Source organism: Panthera onca, chromosome B2 (genome assembly GCF_046562875.1).
Source record: "Panthera onca isolate mPanOnc1 chromosome B2, mPanOnc1 haplotype 2, whole genome shotgun sequence".
In the NCBI taxonomy this organism is placed as follows: Eukaryota; Metazoa; Chordata; class Mammalia; order Carnivora; family Felidae; genus Panthera; species Panthera onca.
In genome coordinates this window covers 98,094,142-98,118,909 of record NC_138343.1, presented here as the reverse complement: position 1 = coordinate 98,118,909, position 24,768 = coordinate 98,094,142, and the positions used below count along the sequence as shown (strand labels likewise).

Sequence of the window (24,768 nt, the reverse complement as noted above, 5' to 3'; positions counted from 1 at the left end):
TGGAAATAAGAATTTAGTAAGCAAGGAAAGACTGTTTCTAGAACTTAGATCTAGTGGATACCAAAAAAAAAAAAAAAAAAAAAAAAAGATGCTGACATAGGGTAAACTGAGGAGAGGATATCCTAAAACAGAAGGGACCGTTTGTCTGGATCTTCCATGGGCTTGGCTCAAGTCTTGCATAAAGCAGACATCAAAAAGGAGATTAGCAATGACTGAGGAAGATACTAGCCCTGAGGGAAATGAGGTAGCCTCCCAGAGACTAGCAGACAATCAAAGTGTTGGGGAAAGCCCTGAGGAGTGCCAGAGCCCCCACAGAAGGGTATCTACATGGAATGCTGAGCATCAGGCCAATCAGAAGAGATCTGAGGTTGAACAAGATAATCCAGAATGGGTAGGTGACCTAGCCATTCTTCCTCAACTGCTAGGATGACTTATAAGCACCCCCAGGAGCTTACATCATCTCTGAGAGGAATGAAGGAAGAGAAAAGTACAGTGTAAGACCTAAAATTTAGGTCCAATATTATGGTAAAATGAGGAGGGCCTGGAATGGCCGAACCAAAAGGTTTCCTCTCCACTCTGCTCTCACAGATAAGGTCCCTTAGTCAAATAATCTTTCTTATTGAAGGGACCTAGGGCAATCCCTGCTTACCCCCTTAGTGGTTTCTGTCTGTTGCCAGACCATGAAAGTATTCAAATGAACCAATCACATCCTCCTGCACAAATGAGGGGACATCATACCCTCCTGATACCACAAAGCCTGTCTCCCATAGTCCCTGGTTGTTCACTTTGTTCCCCGGGTGCAGTTCCTCTGTGGCCCTGCACAGCATGCAGTGTCCTCTTCCCCTGGGATGTAGACGACTGGTAAACTGCTGTTGATCTCCTCTGCCCAGCGTTTAGTGTCCCTGGAACACTAGCGCAGAATCCCTCACTTACCAACAGGGTGAATAGGAGGCCATCAAAACAAAGGGAAATGGGGATTAATTATTCTTAAATTGACTTATTTTAAATCTCCAACCGACCACTTTTAAGCTCTACCTGTGGCTGGATGAGGTGGAATTAGGAAGTTTCATCTTTTTTTGCCATCAGCAGAAGGGGCTTATGAAGTTAAGTTCAAAGACAGATGAAGGGAGCTCCATACTTTTACATCAAACCGCAAAAATCATACCACCTTTTCACATTTTAATGAGAATTAGCAAAAGATAGTTGAATAAATGTTTTATACTGAGAGACTAGATACAATCATTGACTTATCCTGATACCTCAAGGATGGAGCCTGGAGTTGCTCAATGAGAACATTTTCTCCTGTTGCTCATGTCTTTCACATGTTTTCTAATGATTCTCAATGGGCCCTGCCAGGGACACATTACTCACTTGCTACCCATGTGACAGTGATGTATCAAGCACCAATTATGCACAAGGCAAAGTGCAGGAACTGTCCCAAATACAAAAATGTGTTTGACTTTTCAGCCTAGTAGGAGCCCCAGTGAGGCAGAGCTCATTTACAGCTGCTTCTGACCTTCCTCTAAATGACCATGGTACTTTCCACACCCACGTCTGTCTTCTGGCACATATAGATCATATAGATCTACTTAAAACAGTGGTACCAAATAGCAGAATACTCTAATAGAAACATTTATTTTCAGCCCAAACCAAGAGTTCAGAAGTCTAGTAACTTGTACAACCTCTTCCTGGTTGGCTCCTTTCCCATCATTCCTGCTCTCCTCTCCCACCAATCTATAAGAAGGATTTCTCTTTCTCTCAGTCTCTGGGTCCCGCTTTGCTCATGTCTTACTAGTTCAATCCTTCACTACAGTGCTTATATCTTAAAATTTACTTTCTGTTTATTATGGATATTTTGACATCTTCAAAGACCTTTCTGGCTAAGGATGATACTGCTCCTCCTTGGGCTAGATAGTTCCTAGAAATAGCAAAGGACTTGGCAGGGAGCATGGCTTTGATATGCAAACCAACCATCCAGAGCCATACTTCCTCTACCTGACCCTTGCACCTGAGGAGGGAATATTCCTCTGCTTTATTCATCCCAGGCTAGTTAATAGACTACTAGAGATCACCTCTACAACCCAAAGCCCACTGGAATTATTCAACCCAGCCCTGCCATGCCTTTCAGGGTATGGTCTCAGCACTCTCCTTGCTCCTGGCCCACACAGATGCTTTCCCATGTGGCTTTGTGTGGTGTGGCATACATCTTGTTTCTAGGAACTGTGGATATAATAAACTTTGTTTTCCCAGGTCCCTTCTGTTCCCTTCTTGTGGCTATACCTGACTGGTCATCACATAAAAGAACACAGAACACCGATGTGCTCTCTTACCCTGACAAGTTTGTGCAGAACTTTGTAACTACCAAGTGCCACAAATGAACACAATTCCTGGCAGGGTTCTAGAGCCCCAGACATAGCTTTGTGCACATACCAAGCCTATTAATTTATGGATGCTTGGAGACTGTTCAAAAATACAATGCAGTTCAGATGTAAATGTGGCTGCTAGTCTAAGCTACAGAATCATAGAATATGGTATACTTTCTAGAGAGGCCAGAGTCAAATTATAGGCACCACCATTGACCAAATCATCGGTATTCTTTTCCCTACTTTCCTGATTCCTTAGTTTAGATCACCATGCTTTGTAGGCGCCATCTCCCCTCTATCAATAGAACTGTGTCTAATACCATGTGAAAAAAAGGGTCTCAAGATGATACTCAATACTTTTAGCACTAAATCCTCTTTTATTTCCCTCCTTTCTATGGACTCCATATTTTGAAAGATTTTTCTACCAAATGTTCAGTAAATATTTTCTTCTCTAACTTGATACCACATTAGCCTCCAGCCCAAGCTCCAAGCTGCAGGAAGAGACGAAGAAACATGATATAAAGGAAGAATAGGGCTCCGGAGTCTGAAAAACTGCACAGATGCAAGTTCTGCTACAATAAGTTGTGTGACCCTGGGCAAGTTATGCAACTTCTGTGAATCTTTATTTCCTCCTCTGTAAAAATGGGGGAAATTATTTCTACCCACAGAGTTGGCACATGGTGAGAACTCAACCAGAGCAAATTTCCTCTCCCCCTTATCTCAGTTCTTAGAATTCCAGAATTTCTTAAAAAAAGAAAGAAGTGGAGCGCCTAGGTGGCTCAGTCCGTTAAATGTCCGACTTCAGCTCAGGTCATGATCTCACAGTCCGTGAGTTCTAGCCCCGCGTCCGGCTCTGTGCTGACTGCTCAGAGCCTGGAGCCTGCTTCAGATTCTGTGTCTCCCTCTCTCTCTGTCCCTCCCCTGCTCATGCTCTGTCTCTCTCGGCCTCAAAAATAAATAAAAACATTAAAAAAATTTTAAAAAGAAAGAAGTTTGACATTTTGTTTACTTGCAAAGCTTTGGGACAAATGTGTCTTTTTCATCATGCCTTTCGAAACATTGATAACAGGTCATGGGTTCCCATCTCAACTCAATCAGACGCCTCATTTGATAAACCCTGGCCTGTGTCTTCTGCTAGGGTGGGTCTGACCAGCACAGCTTGCCCAATAGCACTCAAGAAACAGGGAAACGCTGTTTAAATCTGGGTGTGGCAAAATCTTTCTTAAAAGGTCAGATAGTAAACATTTTCAGCTTTGTGGATCATATGGTCTCTTGTGCAACTACTCAGTTCTGTGTGGAAGCAGTCTAAGATAATTTACAAATGAATAGGCATGACTATGTTTCAAAAACCTTCATTTATGGACACTGAAATTTGAATTCCATATAATTTTCATGAGTCACAAAATACTACTCTTTTCTTGAAATTTTTCCCCCAACCATTTAAAGATGTAAAAGCCATCCTTAGCCCACAGGCCATACAAAAATCAGGCCTATGACAGAAGTTTGCTGACCCCTGACTTAAATAGTTAAGATGGATTAGAACCACTGTACCACCCAAGCATTTACTTTCAACACAAATGATTACATCACCTGAAATTAAAGATAAGCTCACTTCTTAGGCATTTCTTGCACTGGCTAATAAATAACTTCTACAGGTTGTTGGACATGCGCAGAGGTGACAGGCCCTGGGCAACGTGGTTCCAATGGTATTAGAGAACAATACCAATTTCTGCCAGGAGCTTGGTAGGTGATGTGGTTTGGAGTGATGGTAGGGTCCGGAGCCAATGGTCAACAAAGAATTCTTGAGACAACTTAGGTGCAAAAAGGTGGTTTTGTTAAAGCAGGGGACAGGACCTGTGGGAAGGAAGAGCTGCCTGGGGATTGTGAGGAGAGACTGATTATACACCTGGGAGTTGGGAGAGATAAAGTCCAGGGGAAGTTTCCAAAGGTATTTTCACATGGTAAAGAAGACTCATGGATACTGGAGGCCTAGCTATTGTCAAGCGAAGGTTGTTTTTCCCCCTAGCAAAGTATTAAAATGAAGACAGTAGGGAGTTCCTGGAGAAATGTTATACTCTGCTTGCCTCAAGTATTTATCAAAGGGCTGCAGGTCATAAGGAAATTTAATTTTATCTGCCATTTCCTTTTGCCTTTGTTTCCCGCATCAGAGGACAGGTTGACAGGGGCAGAGTGAGACTTCTGTGCTTAGACTGCATCTACCCTGCAACCAGAGCTGATTATGCCACATAGAAGCAGGAGCCAGATATTAGGTGATTAATGGGCCACTATCTTGATGTCCTTGAGCTACATCCTTCCTCAATTTCCCCCAGTCGATAGAAGCATGTTGCTCTCATTCCAGGTAAAAGTTCAGTTCTTTCTTTTCAAATTCTGGAGAAGTCTTGAGTTTCTATAAGCAAAAACTTCCCTTGGGTAAACAGTCATGTTTGCTCAGAGTTATGAACTCTGGGGAAGGGTGAGGGAACTTCCCTGTCCTTCCTGCCTCTTGATTATCTAAGGACTTTTCCTTGTTTGCAGGTTTAGCAGTGAAATCATCAAGTGGGATGACATTTATCCCTTAGCTTCTCTTTTCCTCCTGTTCCCTGCCTTCTTTCCAGAGTCTATTTTTTGATCCACACTGCTGTCTGGCATCCATCCTAGTTCTAAGACTTTAGAGTCAAACGCACCTAGGTTCTACTTGTAGTCTGCCACTTACTAACTGTGCGATTCCAAATACACACAAGCCCGGAAGAGCTCTGAAGATAAAGGCTGGAGGAAATGTGATGAATAAAGGCCTAGTGGAGACATACCGTCCCGAGTGGTTCCCTCCAAAGTCTTTTGAAAAATACACTGAATATACTGAAACCAGACATAGAACACAGTGCCCTCTATTCCTGAGCACTGAGTGTGCCAGGACAAAGGAAGCCCCTCAAAGGAATTCCTAGGGGAAGCAGAATGGTTCCTCTGGGAGAACAGTAGCAAGCTGAACCCTGCACAGCTGGAATCCAAACAGAACCTCCGGGGTATAGCTCTGTCTTCACCCTACGTGAATTCCTTCCAAATTCTGACCTGGGGTTTCAGAGTCAGAGGACTAATGAATGGCCATCCTGAAAAAATTGGAGCCTTTATATTCTACCTGCTCAACTAAGCTACAGCTCAGAAAGTTGTTTATCAATAAAAAAGAAATCAATTCGTCCAATTGTTTTCTTCTGCTGAATTAATTTGAATCCAGAGATCCTTGATGCTCAGAGTAAAGAAAATGCAGAGTAGGAAGAGAAAATACAGTTCAGTTCAAACCCTACATTTACATCCTCTATGGATACCCATGCTAGTAGTGAAATGTGATTATAATCCACAGGTAAGAGCACAGCCTCTTGAGGTCTTCCTCCTTGGCTAAATACTTATACTGGGAATTAATCAAAGGAAGTTAATTGATATTGATGATTTAAGAGTAAGCAGAGACCCTTAGGCCTGACCTCTTCCCTTCCCATACAAAACTTATTATTTATCCTAGAAACAGTGTGACTCTCAGTCCCAACTAATTTTCTCATCAGTCATGATTAATTAACCAGATAGACATTCTTTTTTGTATGCAGAACACTTAATACCCACAATTTATTTATTTGAATTTATAAATTTAACTCAGCCAGTTCCACTGGCTTCACACGTGCAGTGAAAATTCTGTTCTTTTGAAAGGTGATTAAGGGCTGAAAAACATAAACAAAACTCTTAGAATCATCTTCAGAGGTATGAAAAACATCATTCCCAATTCAACAACCTGAACATTGAAAGCAGTGATTGTTGTGCAAACTAACTGTATTTAAGGCACATTTAATAACATTGAGAATATTATGATCGGACAAGAACACACACTGCTTGGACAGCCTTTGCAGCAGAATGCTTTCGGTAGCCACAGTGCTCTGGCTCAGGTTGTGCCCTATTTTAAGCTCGGTATTCAATCTTGCCAAGAGTGGCCACCCCCAGTGGTCACTCAGAAGCACCTGCCCTACACAATGAACTGGACAGGATCCGGCGCTCCAGCCCTTACCGGATGAGGTGCCGCACCGCAGCATCAAACTGCAAAAATATAACCTCCCTTCGAAGGAGGAGTGCCTGGGACACGTGGGCAGGGTCCTGGGGGCTCTGGAGGCTGTCAATCATTTTCTGCAGTTCTTGAAGCTCAGACCCTGGAAGATGGATGACATTTTCGTCAGGTAGTGTGACCTACAGGCTACCGTGGCTAACCTAATGAGCCATCATTCACCTCCAAAGCTAACTTTTTACCTAAATGTACTTCTCTTTGTTTGTGAACATGCTAATTATATGTTTTGCAAGACTAGCAAAGTTATATTGTAGAGCCCAAGGTCTGATTTATCTTCCCTTCCTTCCTTCCTCCCTCAATAAGATAAAAATTTGCTTTGCTTTTCAGAATAAGAACATGCTGTTGAATGAAAGTTTTAAATTTTACAAGGCTATAGCCTCTAGACTGAATAAAAGAATGACAAGGAATGGGAAAGTATAGGTCTCAGTAGAGCTGTTAGGGGCTTGAAGTTATTATAGATTACAAACCAGCATTCATTTCCCACAACCATGCCATACAAATCAGCCTCTCTGTCACTGGCTCATTCTCTCACTGGCTCATGGATTAAAGACTCAAGACCATCTAAGGCAAGCAAGAAATATGCACACCCATATGTGTGCATGTGCGCACACACACGCACACACACCTTCTTCTAGGAGATTATCATCATTTTAGGAGGTGTGAGAGATCCTAAACTGACTTGTTTCTTGGATCCTTACTGCAAAAGTGGACTGGACATAAGTAGACTTTCATGTGTTTTGAATGGAAATCTAAGTTAGGGACCTTTTGCAACACTCAGTACTGGGTTGAAGAAACTGGCCTGGGTATAGATGACTTAATAGCATCTCTATTATTGGCCCAGGAGAGGAGTTAGTCAGAATGGGAGAGCAAAGCAAGAAAATGATGAGTCCTTAGGGAGCACTAGTAGGGTAGTAGGTGGGCCCACACTTCCAGGGCTATTGGAATGTCAGCTGATCTGAAATGTTCGCCAACTCCCAGCGAGGACAGTGATAGCTTTCTAGTTGAGAGGACATCACAGTTATGGGAAGAAGACTATGGAAACTGATCTCTGTGCCTGATATGTAGCCCAAGGCAGAAGACAGATGGGATATTCATGAGGCATTTGCAGAGTTACTCTCTCAATAGCTTGTCCAGTCTTGAGCAGCCTTCTACCCTATCTGGCCTGGCATTGGATTTCTTCCCACATTTCTAGATGAAAGAGGAATTGAGGGAATGGGGAAGATGTCCATGAGAGCCTGACCAGGGCAGAACCAGGACTGAGAATAGTTGCTAACACTTGTGATATATGCTTTTGGCTTTAGGAAAACATGAGAAGTCCAGATTTCATATCCATTTGATGCTTTACATAGAAGAGAAAAATGGTTTTTAGGTACTTTTCCAGCCGCTGCAAAATTGGACCCAATCACCAAAATTTTTATGACTCCTCTATAAATCTGATGGCCATATCGGACTGAAAAGAAACTTCCTCCAGAAGAGGAGTCATGTTAGAGTGAACTGCACAAGAATTTTGGTGGTGGATGGAAGCCCTATTTAGTGGTAATCAGTGAACCTTATTTGTTCAAGGCCTAGTGGGATGGTCTGCAAGCATTACATGCTGTCAGGTGAAGTAGCAACCAGGGGGGAATGGTTTATAATCCTCTGCCATGACAATGAAAAAGGAATATAAAGTTGTATATATCCCGCGATTAAAGCTCTGTTAAATGTAAAGTGTGTTTGGACAAGGGCTAGAAGGCAGTAAAGGTAAATAAAAATATCTCACTTGTTAGAATGGTTGGATTGCAGGTAATTGTTCTCTTTTCATTATTTCCATTATTGTTTATATACGTGATGTGTGTGCATGTTTATATGATCACTTCCCAGCAAAATTGTTCTGTGTTGATAGGTAGTATTATCATTAAAACACAGATGCAGAGGTGGGGACTACCCTTTCTTTGTTATTAACTGACTTTACCATCCTCATTTAGGCTTCCCTTGTCTCATGGCATCAAGCAGCTGCTTGGTGGGAGGGGAGGTGGCTGGCGGGCAGGGCAGACAGCCTGACTGTGAGGATGGGGCAGATGGTTACCATGTAGTTGTGGTGGGGAGGTTGGGAGGAGACCCTGAGCCAGGAAACATCAGGAAACAAATGAGACTTCCCCAGGAGGGTCTTATTTGGGAAATCAGAGAGAGAGAGAAGTGGGGGCAGGGGAAGGGGTGAGGTGGAAATCATAGTGGCCCTGTCTCCATGTGAATACTCAGAGCCAGCACACTTTGTTCTCAGCTTGTCTCTAGAGTTTCTGAAACTCTAAGTTTAGTGGACAGTATTTGGGCTTTAATTGGTCTCCTAAACCTTTACAAGGAAATCACAGTGTAAACTCCCACAGGCTGATTACATCCTCTGCTGACTCCAAAGGGAGTTGCTGACTTTCAGGGAAGGAAAGGATTGGGCAGGTCCACAGAGCTGGTGCACAGTGTCTAAGAGCTGCTTCCTCAGTCAAATGGCAGGGCCAAAGCTGAGATCTGGAGGGTCCCCTTAAAAATTATTTTAAAATATATGAGCCCACAAAAGTCAAACTCCAAATAGCTTGGCAATAGCCAAGAGGAGGTGGGCAAGGATATGAACAGACCCATCTCTTTTCACCTTAGCTCTCCTTGTCTCCTCTGGGAAGCAGGCCAGAAACTGAGCAACCTAGGCTTTTTAAAAAGATGATTATCACAGAGTGGGATTTTTCTTTTTTTAGTTCAGTTTGCTCTTTATCTATTTTCAGCAGAGTATGCAAAACTTTGCACATTCTCCCTGGAGCACAAATGTTTTTGCTGGCAACATGACAGGGTTCATGCCTCTAATTGCACACCTTGGAAAGCCTGGGCCCCACATGTTTCAATGGTTTCTGGTTCATAAGCATATAAATAGTAAGAAACCAATTTCCTTCATCCTGAATTCCAGGTCCTCAACAATTTGGCCTCATTTCCTACTGTTCCTCAGTATCACACCAGTAGGTACGCCATTCTCTGGATTAGCCATGTGCAGTCTGCCTGTCACCTTTGCCAGAGTCCTTTTCTTGTCTTACCAGGACCATCCCTCCTAGCCTTCTCCATTGATTCTAGTGAGGGCAAGTACCCCCCACATCACCTTCCCCACAGGCTCCGCCCTCCCAGCTGCTGTAGAAGTTCCTATGCAGCCTCTATGGAAAGATGACTCTGGCTCTATCTAGGCTTCTATCTCATCTCCGTGTGTCTCAAGGACAGGGATGGCATTCTTTCTCCTGTCCCTCATCTAAAGCCCGGTCCCCATACCCTCCCCAAATCTAGCAGCTCCTCTAAGAGTGTCTTAGTTTATTTTCTGAGTAAACCCCTTTTATAACAGTCCCCGAATCAGTAAAAGGAAAGGCTCTAAGCATGCTTTGGAACTTCTTTCTTCTCTTGATTCTTACATGGAAGATTTGCTAGTAGTTTTGCAATCTCATTAGCCTGTGAAAATTCTGTGTTTTCTGCTGAGTCAGCATCAATCCATCCCTTCTTCATGCTGCCTGTCCTCAGATACAGGCATCAATCTTCCTCCAGGATCACCACTCATACGCTCCCCTAGGGTCTCCTATCTGAATGTTTACAGATTCCTTCCGTGCTCATTAGCGCAATGCAAATCTACCAGCAAACAAATCAGGGTCTCCCACAAACATACTTCCTTTATACACTGGCCAGAGAGGAATAGATTCAGAGTATATTACACTTGTTTGAAGACCACTAGGTTAGAATAGGCATATTATTAGCTCATTTTGTTGGCTCTTCTCATCCTTTAAAATCCTTGGCTAAATGGGGTTAAGCATCTGACTTCGGCTCAGGTCATGATCTCATGGTTCATGGGTTTGAATGAACCCGTGCGGCAGGCTCTGTGCTGACAGCTCAGAGCCTGGAGCCTGCTTCAGATTCTGTGTCTCCCTCTCTCTTTGCCCCTCTCCTGCTCATGCTCTCTCTCAGTCTCTCAAAAATAAATAAACGTCAAAAAATATTAAAATCCTTGGCTACTCTGTTACAATATGTTATCACATTTACATTAACTAATGACATAATTTGACTGGGAGTCAAATTATTAAAATAACAAGATCAGTTTCCCTACTTTTGATTAACCCAGCTTACTAAGCATTTCAGAGTCTTTAATTTACCTTGTGCATTTATCTTAGAACTTAGTGCTTAGTTAGGGTTTATGGATTAGCACTTGGCAAATAAAACTAAAGCCTCAATCATTCTTACTTCAGGACCATCAGGCTACTGTCAGCTCACAGAGGACTGTCTGCAAGAATTCTTGACAATAAATGCTTGGTTCTGACCTTGCCATGTTAGCTCACATAGGCCAGAAAGGGAATGAAATAAAACTATTGTGCAGTAGGGGGATGTACATTCTTGTAGAAATTTTACAGAGATTTTAATCCACAGAACATCTCCATGAAACAGGTATTATCATCCCCATTTTATAGATGGACAAAGATCCACAGAATAAAATGTCCAGCTTCCAGTAACCAAGTGGCCGATACAGGGTAAAAAGCCAGGCTTGCCACTCTTGACTTGCTTTACCTTGTGGATTAGCCTATAAATGTGGAATTAATTAGTTTGGAGACACTATATTATGATGTTTTGCCCTTTGCCCTTCTTCTCACTGTCATTTATGAAAAAATATTTTAGTTCTGTCTTTCCAAGTATTAAGAGCTTCATATTAATTAACTAGATGGGAGAAATCTTTTTACAATGTGTGAGCATATCAAGTTATCACATTGTACACTTTAAATAGCTTACAATTTTATTTGCCAATTATACTGCAGTAAAGTTGGGGCGGTGGGGGTGCAGGAAGAGCTTCATAGAATTTCAAGTGAATATTGAAGGTGATTTGAATCACCTTTAATCACTTACCAATGCCCTCAGTTCCTCCCCAGTCACCTTTCAAAGGGTTAGCACTTAGAGGAAATTTAAAACATGTTGAGCAATTTCCAAGTTTAGCAAAACTGAAAAGGTAGGCCACAATGTCATGGAGAGGGGCTATCAGCTGTAGAGTTAGCTTTAAGGCTTGAAAAGCTGCCTGTGGGTATAACCAACACAAAGAAATATTAAGAAGTTTCTAAGACACATATAAAAATATATGAGCATTGATGGGGATAATATCTTTGAATAAGAATATTGGTTAAACATTTTCACGATATAATATAGGATAATAATTACAGGTTAATATCTAAAAAACAGAACAACAAAACTATTCATGAACCAGGGTATATGCCTTTGGACAAGGTAAGTCCTGGAGTGAGGCATTTAAAGCAATATGTTTCTCTTTGTTTAAAACCACAGTGACCATAAACACAGCACAATGTGTTTGTATGACCACTGATAGGTTACAAGGATCACAAATAAATTCCTAGCAGGAACCCATATTCAGACAACATTGCCCTGAGGGAATACCTATAAGCAAAGCATAGATATTTTTCAATGTATTTTAAACATGCCACCTAAACCCTGTATCTTAAATATTAATGTTCAAGTGAAGAAAAAGTAGAAACGTATGATCTAACTGAAAGAAGGTAGTATTTTTATGTATATCTCAAAAACACATAAAATTCTTCAGTGAAAGAAAGAGTGGTTGTATTTTTAATTATTTGAGGAACCTCCACACTGTTTTCCATCATGGCTGTATCAACTTACATTCCCATTCACAGTATACAAGTGTTCCCTTTTCTTCACATCCTTGATAACACTTGGTGGTCTCTTGTGTTTTGACAATGGCCCTCCTAACAGGTGTGAGGTGATCTCTCATTGTGGTTTTGATTTGCATCTCTCTGATGAGTAGTGCTGTTGAGCACCTTTTCATATGCCTATTGGCCATGTGTAGGTCTTCTTTGGAAAAATATCTATTCAGGGCCTCTGCCCATTTTAAAATCAGATTTTATTGTTGTTTAGTTGTGGAGTTCCTTACATATTTTAGGTACTACCCCCTTATCAGATACATAGTTTGCAAATATTTCTCCCATTCTGTAAGTTTCCTTTTATTTTTGTTATTTCCTTTGTTAAGCAGAAGCTTTTTAGTTTGGGGGTAGTTCTGCTTATTTATTTTTGCTTTTGTTGCCCATGCTTTTGGTGTTATATCCAAAAAGTCATCACCAAGACCAATGTCAAGGAGCTTTTCCCATTCTCCTCCGAGAGTTTCTGATGTTATTTTTAGTCTCTAATCCACTTCAACTTAATTTTTGTGAGAGGTGAAAGATTTTGTGAGGGGTCCAGTTTCATTCTTTGGCATGTACAACTACTATATGATCCTCTCACTTCTGGGTATGTATCCAAAATCAGTATCTCAAAAGAGATTACTACACTCTCATGTCTATTGCGGCATTGCTCATAATAGCCAAGCTATGGAAATAATGGAAGTGCCCAGTGGATGGATAAATGGATAAAAAAAAATGTGAAACACACACACAGAGAAATATTATTCAGACATGAACAAAAAAAGAAACCCAGCCATTTGCAACAACATGGATGAACCTGGAGAATATTATGGTAAGTAAAATAAGCCAGATAGGAAAGACACATATGGTACAATGTCACTTATATATGGAATCTAAAAAAACAAGAAGTTGAGCTCATAGAAATGTGGTTACCAAGGGGTAGGAAATGGATGGGTGTTGGTCAAAGGGTACAAATTTTCAGTTAGAAGATGAATAAATTCTGAGGATCTAATGTACAGCATTGTACCTAGAGTTAATAATAATGTATTGCATATCTGGAAGTTGTTAGCAGAGTAGGTAAGTATTCTTACCACATACAAAAGAAGGTAACTATGTGAGGTGATTGGTATGTTCATTAATTATGGTAATCATTTCACATTGTACACATATGTCATATTGTACACTTTATTTATTTATTTTTTTTAACGTTTTATTTTTTATTTTTTATTTTTGAGACAGAGAGAGACAGAGCATGAATGGGGGAGGGGCAGAGAGAGGGAGACACAGAATCGGAAACAGGCTCCAGGCTCTGAGCCATCAGCCCAGAGCCTGACGCGGGGCTCGAACTCACGGACCGCGAGATCGTGACCTGAGCTGAAGTCGGCCGCTTAACCGACTGAGCCACCCAGGCGCCCCTCATATTGTACACTTTAAATATATACAATTTATTTAGTAGTTATATCTCAATAAAGCTGGGGTATAGGGAAAGAAAGGGTAAGAAACCTAGGTTGTTAAATAGGTGTTCACTTACATAGAAAAATTAGAATGTTTCCAAATTGCCATTTTTCAACACTGTACTTAGTAAATACATGAGTGCCCTGTGCATTTCTAGATCTACTCCTTTTTTTTTTTAATGGTTACCAGTAAGATAGGCACACAGAGCAACCCCTCAAAAAATAGGCTGATTACCAGGATTGTGATCTCGACCTGTCATTAGCTTCAGGACATCAGAGTGGCATTTTCATGAAGGGTTTGGGAGGAAATTGAGGATTAATAAGGAATGTGGGAAGCTTGAATTGTGTTCATTAATGACCAGGGAGAAACAGAACTCAGAAAATAATAAGGCCTAAGAGAAATAATAATAAAGCAGGCAAGAATATTGGGGGGCTGTGTGAAGATTTCAGTTATTAGATATCCCTGGAAAAAAAACAAGAGATGTTCTCTGAAATTGATGTGCTTATTAACCACAAGACATTAAAAAACAAAAAAAACAACAACAACAAAACAAAAAACTCAGCCAGTTTTCATTCTGGTACACATAAAAAAAAAAAATACAAACCTTTTCTGGCAGAGTTTTGAACATAACCAGCACTTCAGAAGGATGGGGTATGAACCATATATTGAGGAAGACTTTCCCGTCAGCAGACAGCAAACATCGTGGCCGGGGCTGAAAACTCCTGCAGCATTATAAGAAAGTTTGGGTAGGCACAGCATTTCTCTCTAAAAAAGAGGTGGCCCCAGTGTGAACTATTTATATCACTGCCCTTCAGCCGCAGCGCCAGAGTCTGGATTGTGGTGACACATGAGCCGGGCGTCGGAGCCTGGGCCAGCAGGCCTCTGTTCCAGGCCGCTCACAGGTGGCCCTGGCTATAAATAACTGTGGAGAAGAGCAGTGGGGCTGCTTTTAGACTCAGCTGTGCTGGCGGAAGGAGTGGGCACGGAGCGAGGGAGAGGTGAGGTAAGAAAGCAAAGGGAGAACGTGAATTAGGTGGCTAACACCATTCTAGGCGCTACATGTTTTCTCACTTAATTCTTATGACAACCTTGGAATGTACCTCTTTTGTTCTTTTACAGATGAGGAAACGGAGGCACTCTGAGATCTTGCCTGTCCAGCTCCTAAGAGATGAAGTTTGAGATTTAAATGCAGATCTGTCCGGGTCTAGAATCCAGGCTCTAGAGACCAGCCTCTATTTTCCTCCCTAGCCTGCCATGTTTTTTGCCAGGTTCTCCAGACTCTTGCCTTCTTTTCCTTCTTTTCCCTCTGTGCTCTCCTCTTCCTCCGAATACCTTATTATTTGTAGGCAGCAGTATAGCTGTCTCTTTGTTGCAGGTTTATGTACAAACACATAATTCACGTATGTCTGGTTTAAGAATTTATACAAGCCCAGATACCTACTACCTGGCCTGAGGAATAGAATGTCGCCAGCTCCTTTGATGGCCCTCTGAGAAATCACCATCCTGAATTTTACATTAACCAATGCTAGCTTTTCCTTGTAGTTTTACCACAGGTGGATAAACCATTAAAAGATTATCTTGTTGGGTTTTGCCTGTTTTCGACCTTCATACCAATGGAAGCTCGTGATCTTTGTATTATACCCACTGGAGGAAGCTGGCATCTTGACTTGGTTTCTATATCATCTCAGGACTTAAGTGGCCCACTGTAACAGAGGGTGGGGTGAGGGAGCGGTTTCCCATTTGAATGGATTCGATGCCTTTATGTCTGTGTTCATCTGGTGTGAAAATGGTGCTATGGGCAGTTAACAGGTGTGGGTTCTAGCATCAGAGGACCCCATTTTGAGACCAACTTCCATCACCCACAGCTGTGTGGCCTTAGATGAATTACCATCTGAGTCTTTTCATACATAAAATGGGGATAATGATTCCTAACTCACAGGATTGGTGTAAGGAATATTTTTTTAAGTACCAAAAAACAAACTAAAGATAAAAAAGAGTGCCAAGCATGTGAAAAGTATTTTATAAATTGTGAGGTGCTATACAAAGTTTGTTATCATAATTTATATTATAACATAAAGTTTGTCTAGCAAAGTGGCCAAGGCTGGGTGGGGAGCAAGGGATGCTTATGGCCTGGTAGAGGGACACATAGGAACCCCCAGGGTTATTTGTCAAGAAGTAGGAACCTGTCCATGCTAATGAGAGGATGTCGTAGAATTGAGGGTGACAGGGAAAGGCCAGAGACTAGTGCCACCTCAGGCCTGTCTTGGTTACGCTAGACAAGGCAGTCCTCACAGACAGACAGACAGCGGAAGGAGGTGTGCAGTGGGTGTGGAGCCCCCACCCTCACATCGTCCCCTGCCCAGGGCCCCTGGGGTCCACCTCAGCCTTCTACTCTCCCCCTAGTCCTGGACAGCTGTGTTCACTCTTCTGGCCAAAACCACCATCTATTTGCCAGTGACATCTGACTTCTCATTTGCACACCTGGTCCCCTCCACAGCTCCAGGCTTCCAACTTGCTTCCTTTTGGCTGGCAGTGCTTCAGGTCATCTCAAGCAAAAAAAAAAAAAAAGCAAGAACTGAACTCCTTACCCTCTTCCACCCCAGTCCTGTGTCTCCTCCCATGTTAAAAGAACCACAAGCCCCAGTCCCAAAAACCAGAAATCAAGGAGTCATTTTTAGACCCTCCCTCCTCCTTTACTCCTCAGGTCCTACTGATTTCATGATCCCCTCATACTTGTACCCGGTTTTCATTCCCACTTCCATTGTCGATAGCAAGGACTCTCAGTGGGAGAGTCTCACCTTCTATGGGACATTTTGGAAACCATAGGGGTGGTTTTTGGCTCTTGTTACCGTTTCTGGGTCACTGGGAGAGATTCAGATGACCCCTTCCACTTAAGTAAAATGTAATTCATTTTACCTGAGGGCTGAATGTTTTCAATATCAAACATTCTGAGTATGAGACTTTAAAAATCATTACAACTCTACGTGAGGTGAATCATTGGCTTTAAACCTACCTTTCAAGTCTCAGGGTTTTAATCAGGTAATTTGAAGCTTGGGAACAAAGGATGGTGTTAGTTTGGAGAATTTCCCTTATTTCAGCAACCACAAAGTCAGACTATCCTGTCCTGCAGCAGATCAAAGTCAGTGTATAATCCAGTCTTATCTCTATTGTTCAGTTCACAATGTCCAAAGGTGCCCCAAAGAAACATCGAATAACAACAATAAAAAGTCACCAGGCCTGTGGCTGAGCACACAGAGGTTGCAGGCCAAGGGGCTGGCAGCAGCAGCATGGCTGAACCAGTCCTTAGCCTCTGAGGAGCATATAGATCCCAGGAGCTGCAGGGCCCTCTTCCAAGTGTTATCCTGTATTTCTCATCCACTATGTCCTTCCATTTCCACCCCTGCCTGCAGCTGAGGAAGGGCAGAGAGAGTAGCAGGAAGTTTTGGTTCCAAAGTTCAGGAGTTTAGCCTGGTTTTCAGCCCTACAAGGAGGATTCCTCCCCTTACTGGTAGATGACCCATCAATTCCCCAGCCTGCCAGTTCCTTGACCTGCTCAATATCATCCCCCTTAAACTTAATTCTCCTTTAGCCACTCACTTGGGGGCCACATTCCAGACCTTGTCATTACTTGGGACCACATCACCTCCAAAGACTTAAACTCAACATCCTAAGTTCCCATATCAACCTTTTATCCCTGTTTTTTCACTCACTCACTCTCAATAAACCTCCTTTATCCCCCCAAACATATGCTCCGTGATGTCATCCAGCCCTTTGGTCCTTCCCTCAGCCCTTCCATCTGTCAGTTCCATTTTGAATTCACTCCCTTCCCTGCCCAGACTGGGTCTTGCGGTCAAGCACAGGAAACTTCCAGTCTCTACTTCTTTGTACTCACTACCCAGCTACCTAGCAAAAGCCCAGCTCTGAATCCCACCAGCTATTATGCTTTCTGCTTCTAGTTGCATTCTGCTGAGCACAGCTGGAGGAGATCATACCACTAATTGCACTGATACAACAACAAGTAAATGGTTTCCAGCCTGAACAGTGTCACCCCAGGACAACCCTTATTCTTTCTTTTGGTCAGCTTTTATGCCCATTTCCTTTTCTAATAATTCCAAGTCTTCTTTCAGCCTCATACCAAACTCCTGCCAGCAGATGATGACAAGGTCTGTTATTACATAATTGAATTAAAGGCTACTGGCTGGAACCCCCCCTACTTCCTGTGGGCCCCTCCCCACCCCCCATCCTCCCGTCAAAGGTGGAAGTACACACCTGGGATATGAAATGAAGGCAGCCACTGCCCTCAAGGTTCTTACATTTCTGAGGCAGCTAGATATGCAAGCATGATTTATGATAGAAGCATGGTGTAATGGAAGTACACTTGACCCTTAAACAACACAGGGGTTAGGGGTTCTGACCCACCTCAAAGGTGAAAATCTGTGCACAGCTTTGCTCCAAAACTTAACTACTAATAGCCTATTATTGATTAGAAACCTCACTGATACATCAACAGTCAATGAACACATATTGTGTATGTCATATGTATTATATACTATATTTTTATAACAAAGGAAGCGAAAGAAAAAATGTTAAGGAAATCATAAAGAAGAGGAAATACATTTATAGCACTCTAATATATTTATTAAAAATCCATGTATAGGGGTGCCTGGGTGGCTCAGTTGGTTGAACGGCCAACTTCGGCTCAGGTCATGATTTCACGGTCCGTGAGTTCGAGCCCCGAGTCGGGCTCTGGGCTGACAGCTCAGAGCCTGGAGCCTGTTTCAGATTCTGTGTCTCCCTCTCTCTGACCCTCCCCCGTTCATGCTCTGTCTCTCTCTGTCTCAAAAATAAACGTTAAAAAAAAATTTAAAAAATCCATGTATAACTGGACCCTTGCATTCAAACTTGTGTTGTTCAAGGGTCAACTGTAGAAGAAAGTGCAGTGAACATCCAGAATAGGAAGTATCTGAGACCTAGTGGGAGATTATTGGACGAATTCACAGCTGAGGCTTCTGAGCTGTGATTCTTTATCTCCCTCTCCACATTTCTTCTTCTTCTTTTTTTTTTTTTAATTTTTTTTTTAACGTTTATTTATTTTTGAGACAGAGAGAGACAGAGCATGAATGGGGGAGGGTCAGAGAGAGGGAGACACAGAATCCGAAACAGGCTCCAGGCTCTGAGCTGTCAGCACAGAACCCGACGCAGGGCTCGAACTCACGGACCGCGAGATCATGACCTGAGCCGAAGTCGGCCGCTTAACCAACTGAGCCACCCAGGCGCCCCCCCACATTTCTTCTTAATGGCACTGCCATTTTTTCCCCATTTAAAGAAATTGTAGCAAAATATACATAACATAAAATTGGTCATTGTAACCATTTTTAAGGGTACAGTTCAGTGGCATTAAGTACATTCACGTTGTTGTGTGACTGTCATCACCATCATCTTCAGAACTTTTTTCTATCCTCCAAAATGGCAACTCTGTACCAATTAAATAATAATTGTACTGCCATCTTTTTTTTTTTTTTTTTTTTTTACCCAAGTCAGAGACTCCGGGCGACACCCTAGATTCCTCTTTTTCCTTTAGCCTCCCATAAATCCAGGACCTGGCCAACTGATTTCACCTCCTAAACATCTCCTGTCTGTACAGTGTCAGTAGCTTGCTCCCCTTTTTCCTGTTGTTGAAAGACAAACACCAGACTTCTGGATCTTGCCCATTGTTCTGTACATTTTACTTCCCATTGCTCATCCCCCCATACCCTGGGTGGGAGCCACTCAAGAGTCCACCTCTCTGTGCTTTCTCCCAGCTTGAACTGAAGTTCTTTTCCTTGTCCACTTGAAACACCAACCACCCTTTAAGACCCAGGTTTAGTATCCCCTTTTCCCTGCAGCCTGCCTTGCTCCCCATCCCCACCTCCCCAATCCTTTAGATAACACTGAACATTTCCTGGTGGATACTTTCATTATACTCTTATCATATCTTATTCTTTATCACAGTGTACTGTAATTACCTATTTTCCCTTGTCTGAAGGGCAAGAACCATGTCTATCCATTGCTGTACAGCACTTGGCACCAAGGTTGCCATGTACTGCTGTTCAGGTTGTGTCCTGAGGCAGCTAGCAGTGGTCAATATCCAGCCTATCTTTTGCTTGCCAAGCTCTACACCCTGCCCAGAAGAAGGAGTGCCTTCTTCTAATGTCCATAAAGCACCATATGGGATCATGGTGGCTCTACCTGTCACACAGTAAGCGTTCGATTAATGTTAGTATTCTCTCTCTCCCTTCTTCACTCCTCCATCAGCCAACTGCTCTTGGAGAGTGGCCAAGCATCATCCCAGTATCCAGATTCTAGTCTCTTCTGGAGCCATGAAGAGCAAGGAGCCCTCAACGGACATCTTTCTTGGGAGGAGAACTCCCTCTGGCTCCTCTTCTAGAGAGACTTTGGTTTGAGGATATGGTAGTCTTTGTTAAAACTAAACACAGTACATTACAGCCTTTAAAGGATTAAGTAGCATCTTAGAATTTTAAACCTACCAAATGCATGGGGTTCTTCTGGTTAAGGGATGGCAAACAGAAGCAGGGAAGGCACCTTTCCCTTGTCTTTGGCCATGGCAGACATCGCCAATCAATTACAACACTCTCATAAGCTTGGAACATCTCAGAATCCTCAGCAGGGCATTAATTGTTAGAACTGATATTTAAAAGAAAACTTATTTTTTATCTTCCACCTAATCCAACTCCATATTTTAGGAATGCAGTGAGTGAGGACCTCTGTCTTCCATGACCCTCATTCCCCAACCGTGTCCTGGGGACACCTCTAGTTAAACTTGCCCTGGGGTGATCCCCATCTATCATTTCATGAACTTTCTTCAATGGTCCCTTTCTGGGAAGTCTTTCCATAGCAGTTCCATTCCTTGGAATCAACCTCTAGATACCCTAACACTAAAGATCTTAGCATGTTTAACTTCAGAGAGCTGCTTCCATTTCCTCACTCATCAGATGAAGAGTTTGAGGTTCAGAGATTGAAGAGAAGCAATTTGCCTGAGACCTCAGGGCACCTTATGACTAAGCTGGGTAAAGCCTAAATATTCTAACTCCCAGGCCATGGTTCTCTCTACCTCCTTGTGGCTGATGTCCATTTTTATGAATACTCAGTACATGGAACCACAGACTTTGGAGTTAGAAATAATCTTCTATACTACTTCAAGTTTACAAAACTTCCACAAAAGACAGAAGTTCCTTTCTCTATTGCTCCATTTTCTGAGGTGCAGTAAAAGGGGCATGTTAAAGTCTAGATAGTTTAGGGAGCAGGACACAGGTATAGTGGAAAAATACTGAATCTTTATCAGTCACTGCTCATCCACTGCCTGACTATGACTTGGACTCTGGGTGTGTGCTCAGTTTGCTCACACTTTTATTGACCAAACCCTGCCATGAAATTACCACACACTAACTGGCTAGGCTCATTCCCCCTTAAATGTCTGTTTCCCCTAATCTTTAGGAAACACACAGTCATCTAAAATAAACAATAAAGGAATAGAGCAAGACCTGCAAGTTAGAGAGATTTTTTTTTTTTCTTTTCTACTTCCTGACCTCATTTGGTTGCTTCAAATAAAACAGATCAGAAACAAAAACAGACTTCCTAAACACAAATGTAGTGAACTTGTGGTTAGAGTTCTGGAAACTATTTTAAAAATTTGATCCCAAACATAGATTAGGCTTACAAATGGCTTCCTTGGCTAGTGGGTAGATGAAATAATGAAACTAAGAAATCTTAGGGGATTATCCTGTGATCTTTCATATGAGAGAAAGACACACTTCAGCCTCATTGGGAAACAGGTGCCCAGTCAAACCCTTCAGCAAAATAGTCAGTCTGCTGAGGTATATTTGCCCTACCCCTCCCTTAAATGCATTCTTCCATTAGGTAAATCCTCAAGTCTACCCAGGTGAATGCACTGCCTGAGCTCATGAGACAAACACTGGTATCCACAAACTGGGTGCCTTATAAGTATAAGGTAGGCCTGGTCGCTATTTTGGTAGCCAGCTGTCAGTCAGTCAAAGGCTTACAAACTCAAGTTTGTTCCTTCTCCAGTACTCTCTAGCCTGTTCTACCATTCCTCCCCCTTTTTTGGTGAGTTCCAACTTACCTGTCACCTCCTCTTTGAATTTCTCCCTGAGGCCCTGGGCTACAGTTAAACACTCCCTCTTGTGCGTCCTCACAGAACATTTCGCATAACTCTAGCAGGTTATCTTTAAAATCTTTGAAGTTACTTTTTTGTTCACAGAGCTTTCCCCCACTAGACTGAATTTACTGCCAGAGTCCATGACTTACTCACCTTCGTAACCCTGGCACATGGTGAAATGTCTGGTACTAAGTAAGCACTAAATAAGTAGTAGTTAAATAATGCATGAAGAAATAAGTGAGCGAAGGAGTGGTCTGATACAAATGTTCTTTCAATTCCCTTTCATCTGTCTGTTCTATGATCATATTTGTTGAATATCACTATTACTTGGCACTAAGCTCTGTACCTTATGGGAAAGAGTAAGGAGGAAACAAGCTTACCCTACAGGATGTTTTGCTCCCCCTTGGAGGCTGCATAACCGTGTAATACCCCCCACCTTTTTTTTTTTTAAAGGAAATGTGGTCGCTGACTGCACAGGTATGCTAACTCCTCCATCTACTTGAGTGAACTCTAGGCAAGGTGAGTTAAGAATAATTGAGAAACTGGATAAGGCATGAAAAGGAAGTATGGGAGCAGCTCTGCTCTTATCATTTAATATCATTCTACATGCATTGTTTTTTTCTCTGTAAGAGAAATACAGAAGGACAGATTTATCCAAGGCACTGGGGTATCAATGTTGTGTGTGGGGGGTGGGGGGGTGGGGTGGGGGGGGTGTTTCTTATTCCTTCTGCTCCATTGGGTAAAATATTTGAAGCCAGGACAGCTCAAGATCAAGTTTACTTATTTGTTTGCTCATTTTAGATGCTGGCTTATGTAAAAGGGTGTGACTGATGAAAATCTCTGGGATATCCAGGGGAAAACAAAACTACATAGATTGAAAAAGCAGCGAAATAGCCCATAAACAGAGAACTTCTTCTGGGTTCAAATACAAAGATACTGTTATTCTTGGAGTGTTAGCTCTTTCTTCTGCCCTTCTGAACCAAAAGACCAAGGTCAAATGCAGTAAAGAAAGCAATTCCCATACCAAATGTAACATGTCTCTTCCTTCTTCCCTGGGAGGCATAGGGTGCGTGGGGGCGGGGGGGTGGGGTGCTGCTGGGAGTAAAAAGCTCTAAAGGAATTTACACACCTGGGGTCAGCCTTGAGGCCCTCCTTGGAGTCTCTCAACCCTTTCTTTTCTCGTGGTTGCCCCACAATGAAAAAGGTGTCCCTGATAGCAGGGAAATCTTCCAGCAGGGCTCTCAGGCTATTGCAGTATGCCATGATCTGACCCCGAAGAGCATAGTGAGACATACGGCAGTTCAGTCTGAAAAGTCAGAAGAGATGATATCCAGAAGGTGAACCAAAGTTTTTGTGTCATTCCTAGAAAGATCTACTTCCTTGAAAGACCTTTCAAAGAGAATAGAGGACCTCATCCAGAAGAAAGTTCTATCTGGGTCAGGTTGCTATTGCCTGAAGGCAGAGGCATGGACCTCTTCAAAGCACCTCCTAGCATTCGCTTCTGATGCTCTTCTGTGTGTCAGAGGATAGTTTGGTTTGGTTTTACCCAAGAGAATTGTGTGTTTATTTAAAAACCAGGGGCGCCTGGGTGGCTCAGTCGGTTAAGCGTCCGACTTCGGCTCGGGTCATGATCTCACGGTTGGTGAGTTCAGGCCCCGCGTCGGGCCCTGTGCTGACAGCTCGGAGCCTGGAGCCTGTTTCGGATTCTGTGTCTCCCTCTCTCTGACCCTCCCCCGTTCATGCTCTGTCTCTCTCTGTCTCAAAAATAAATAAACGTTAAAAAAAAATTAAAAAAAAAAAACAAAAAACCAGCCACCTGATTCATTGTCTGGATTTCTGTGTAACACTGCAGTTTATTGACTTCACAGTCAGAGAAATCAGCATATGTTGTTCATATATACTATACTTACTTCTGACAATATTCAACTATAACGTCTCTCTTGACTTTACCAATTTCATCCTGCGATAAAAGAGAATGACAGTTCTTCTATTAGAAGGTTGGCTATAAAAACTCTCCATTCTAGTACATGTATACATACTTATAGCAAACTTAAGGCAGGAAAAGCCCATGCGGTTGAGATATTCTTTCTGAAGGCCAACTTGCTGTGAGCCTCTGTGGTTCTCTCTCCTTCTTGTAGACCTTGCTGAGTATGCCAAGAATGCAAGACCCTGACTAGTCTTTACCTGGGCCATTTCTCAGGGTTCTGTTTGTAAAGAGCAACCTCAAGGGATAAGGGAATGTCTCCCTCCAGGAAAAATAGTAAGCTTGCCATTTAAAAAGAGGTGGATTCCTCAAGTTCAGTGTCATGAACCCAATGAGTTATGACAACTCAAGCTCAGTGTCATGAACCCATTGGTTGTGACAAAAACCCAGTGCATGAATCTAGGCTCCTCCATGTTGCCCCCTTGGGACTTGGGAGGCAGAGGGAACTGATAGAAACATGAAGCTCATGTCACCTGCTCTGCTGTGAGTCATAAAGTTCTTTGTCCCTGATCTAGGAGTCTTGTGTCTTCTAATCTGACAGGCATTGGATAATCCTGAAGAGCAGTTAATGAGATATAACATTTTTCACTTGGTCAATATTTTTTGAATATTGTAGTAAAAAAGACAATTGAATATCTCAATTACTTATTAAAAGGAGTCCTTTGCCTCCATTATTACTCAGCAGTAATCTAGAAGTCTGGCCTCCCTTACATCCCATTTGTAGAACTGGATTAGGGAAATTTAAGCCTTTCCTTTTCAGTCACAGATAGGGAAAAAGCTTAGAGTTGTAGACTTGTGATTTCTCTCCCAAATAACTATATATTAGTCTAATGACTTCCTCCTCAAAAAAAAATTAATGAGCAATGAAATGATATTCACAAAATTAAGCAATACTTTTAACTGATTAAAGGCTTAAATTTTATAATATTTTCCAATAGATTATGCTAGCATAAAACCCTTAAATAAAAACATGCATTAACATCTGGAAAACCAGATAACACATAAATTCG

The 24,768-nt window shown here is 42.3% G+C and overlaps 1 protein-coding gene across 6 annotated transcripts in view; it reads right to left on the bottom strand.

Moving 5' to 3' along the window:
- LOC132667472 (uncharacterized) overlaps positions 1-24,768 on the bottom strand; it is a 177,155-nt gene that overhangs the window by 56,930 nt on the left and 95,457 nt on the right. For all 6 annotated transcript variants that reach the window (XM_060616336.3, XM_060616334.3, XM_081795770.1 and 3 more), the window contains 5 exons: positions 23,685-23,734; positions 22,904-23,080; positions 14,203-14,320; positions 11,347-11,512; positions 6,409-6,547 (listed from right to left, as the gene is read on the bottom strand). In XM_060616336.3, the coding sequence (XP_060472319.3) occupies positions 6,409-6,547; positions 11,347-11,512; positions 14,203-14,320; positions 22,904-23,080; positions 23,685-23,734 (650 nt within the window). The remainder of the gene's footprint in view (positions 1-6,408; positions 6,548-11,346; positions 11,513-14,202; positions 14,321-22,903; positions 23,081-23,684; positions 23,735-24,768) is intronic.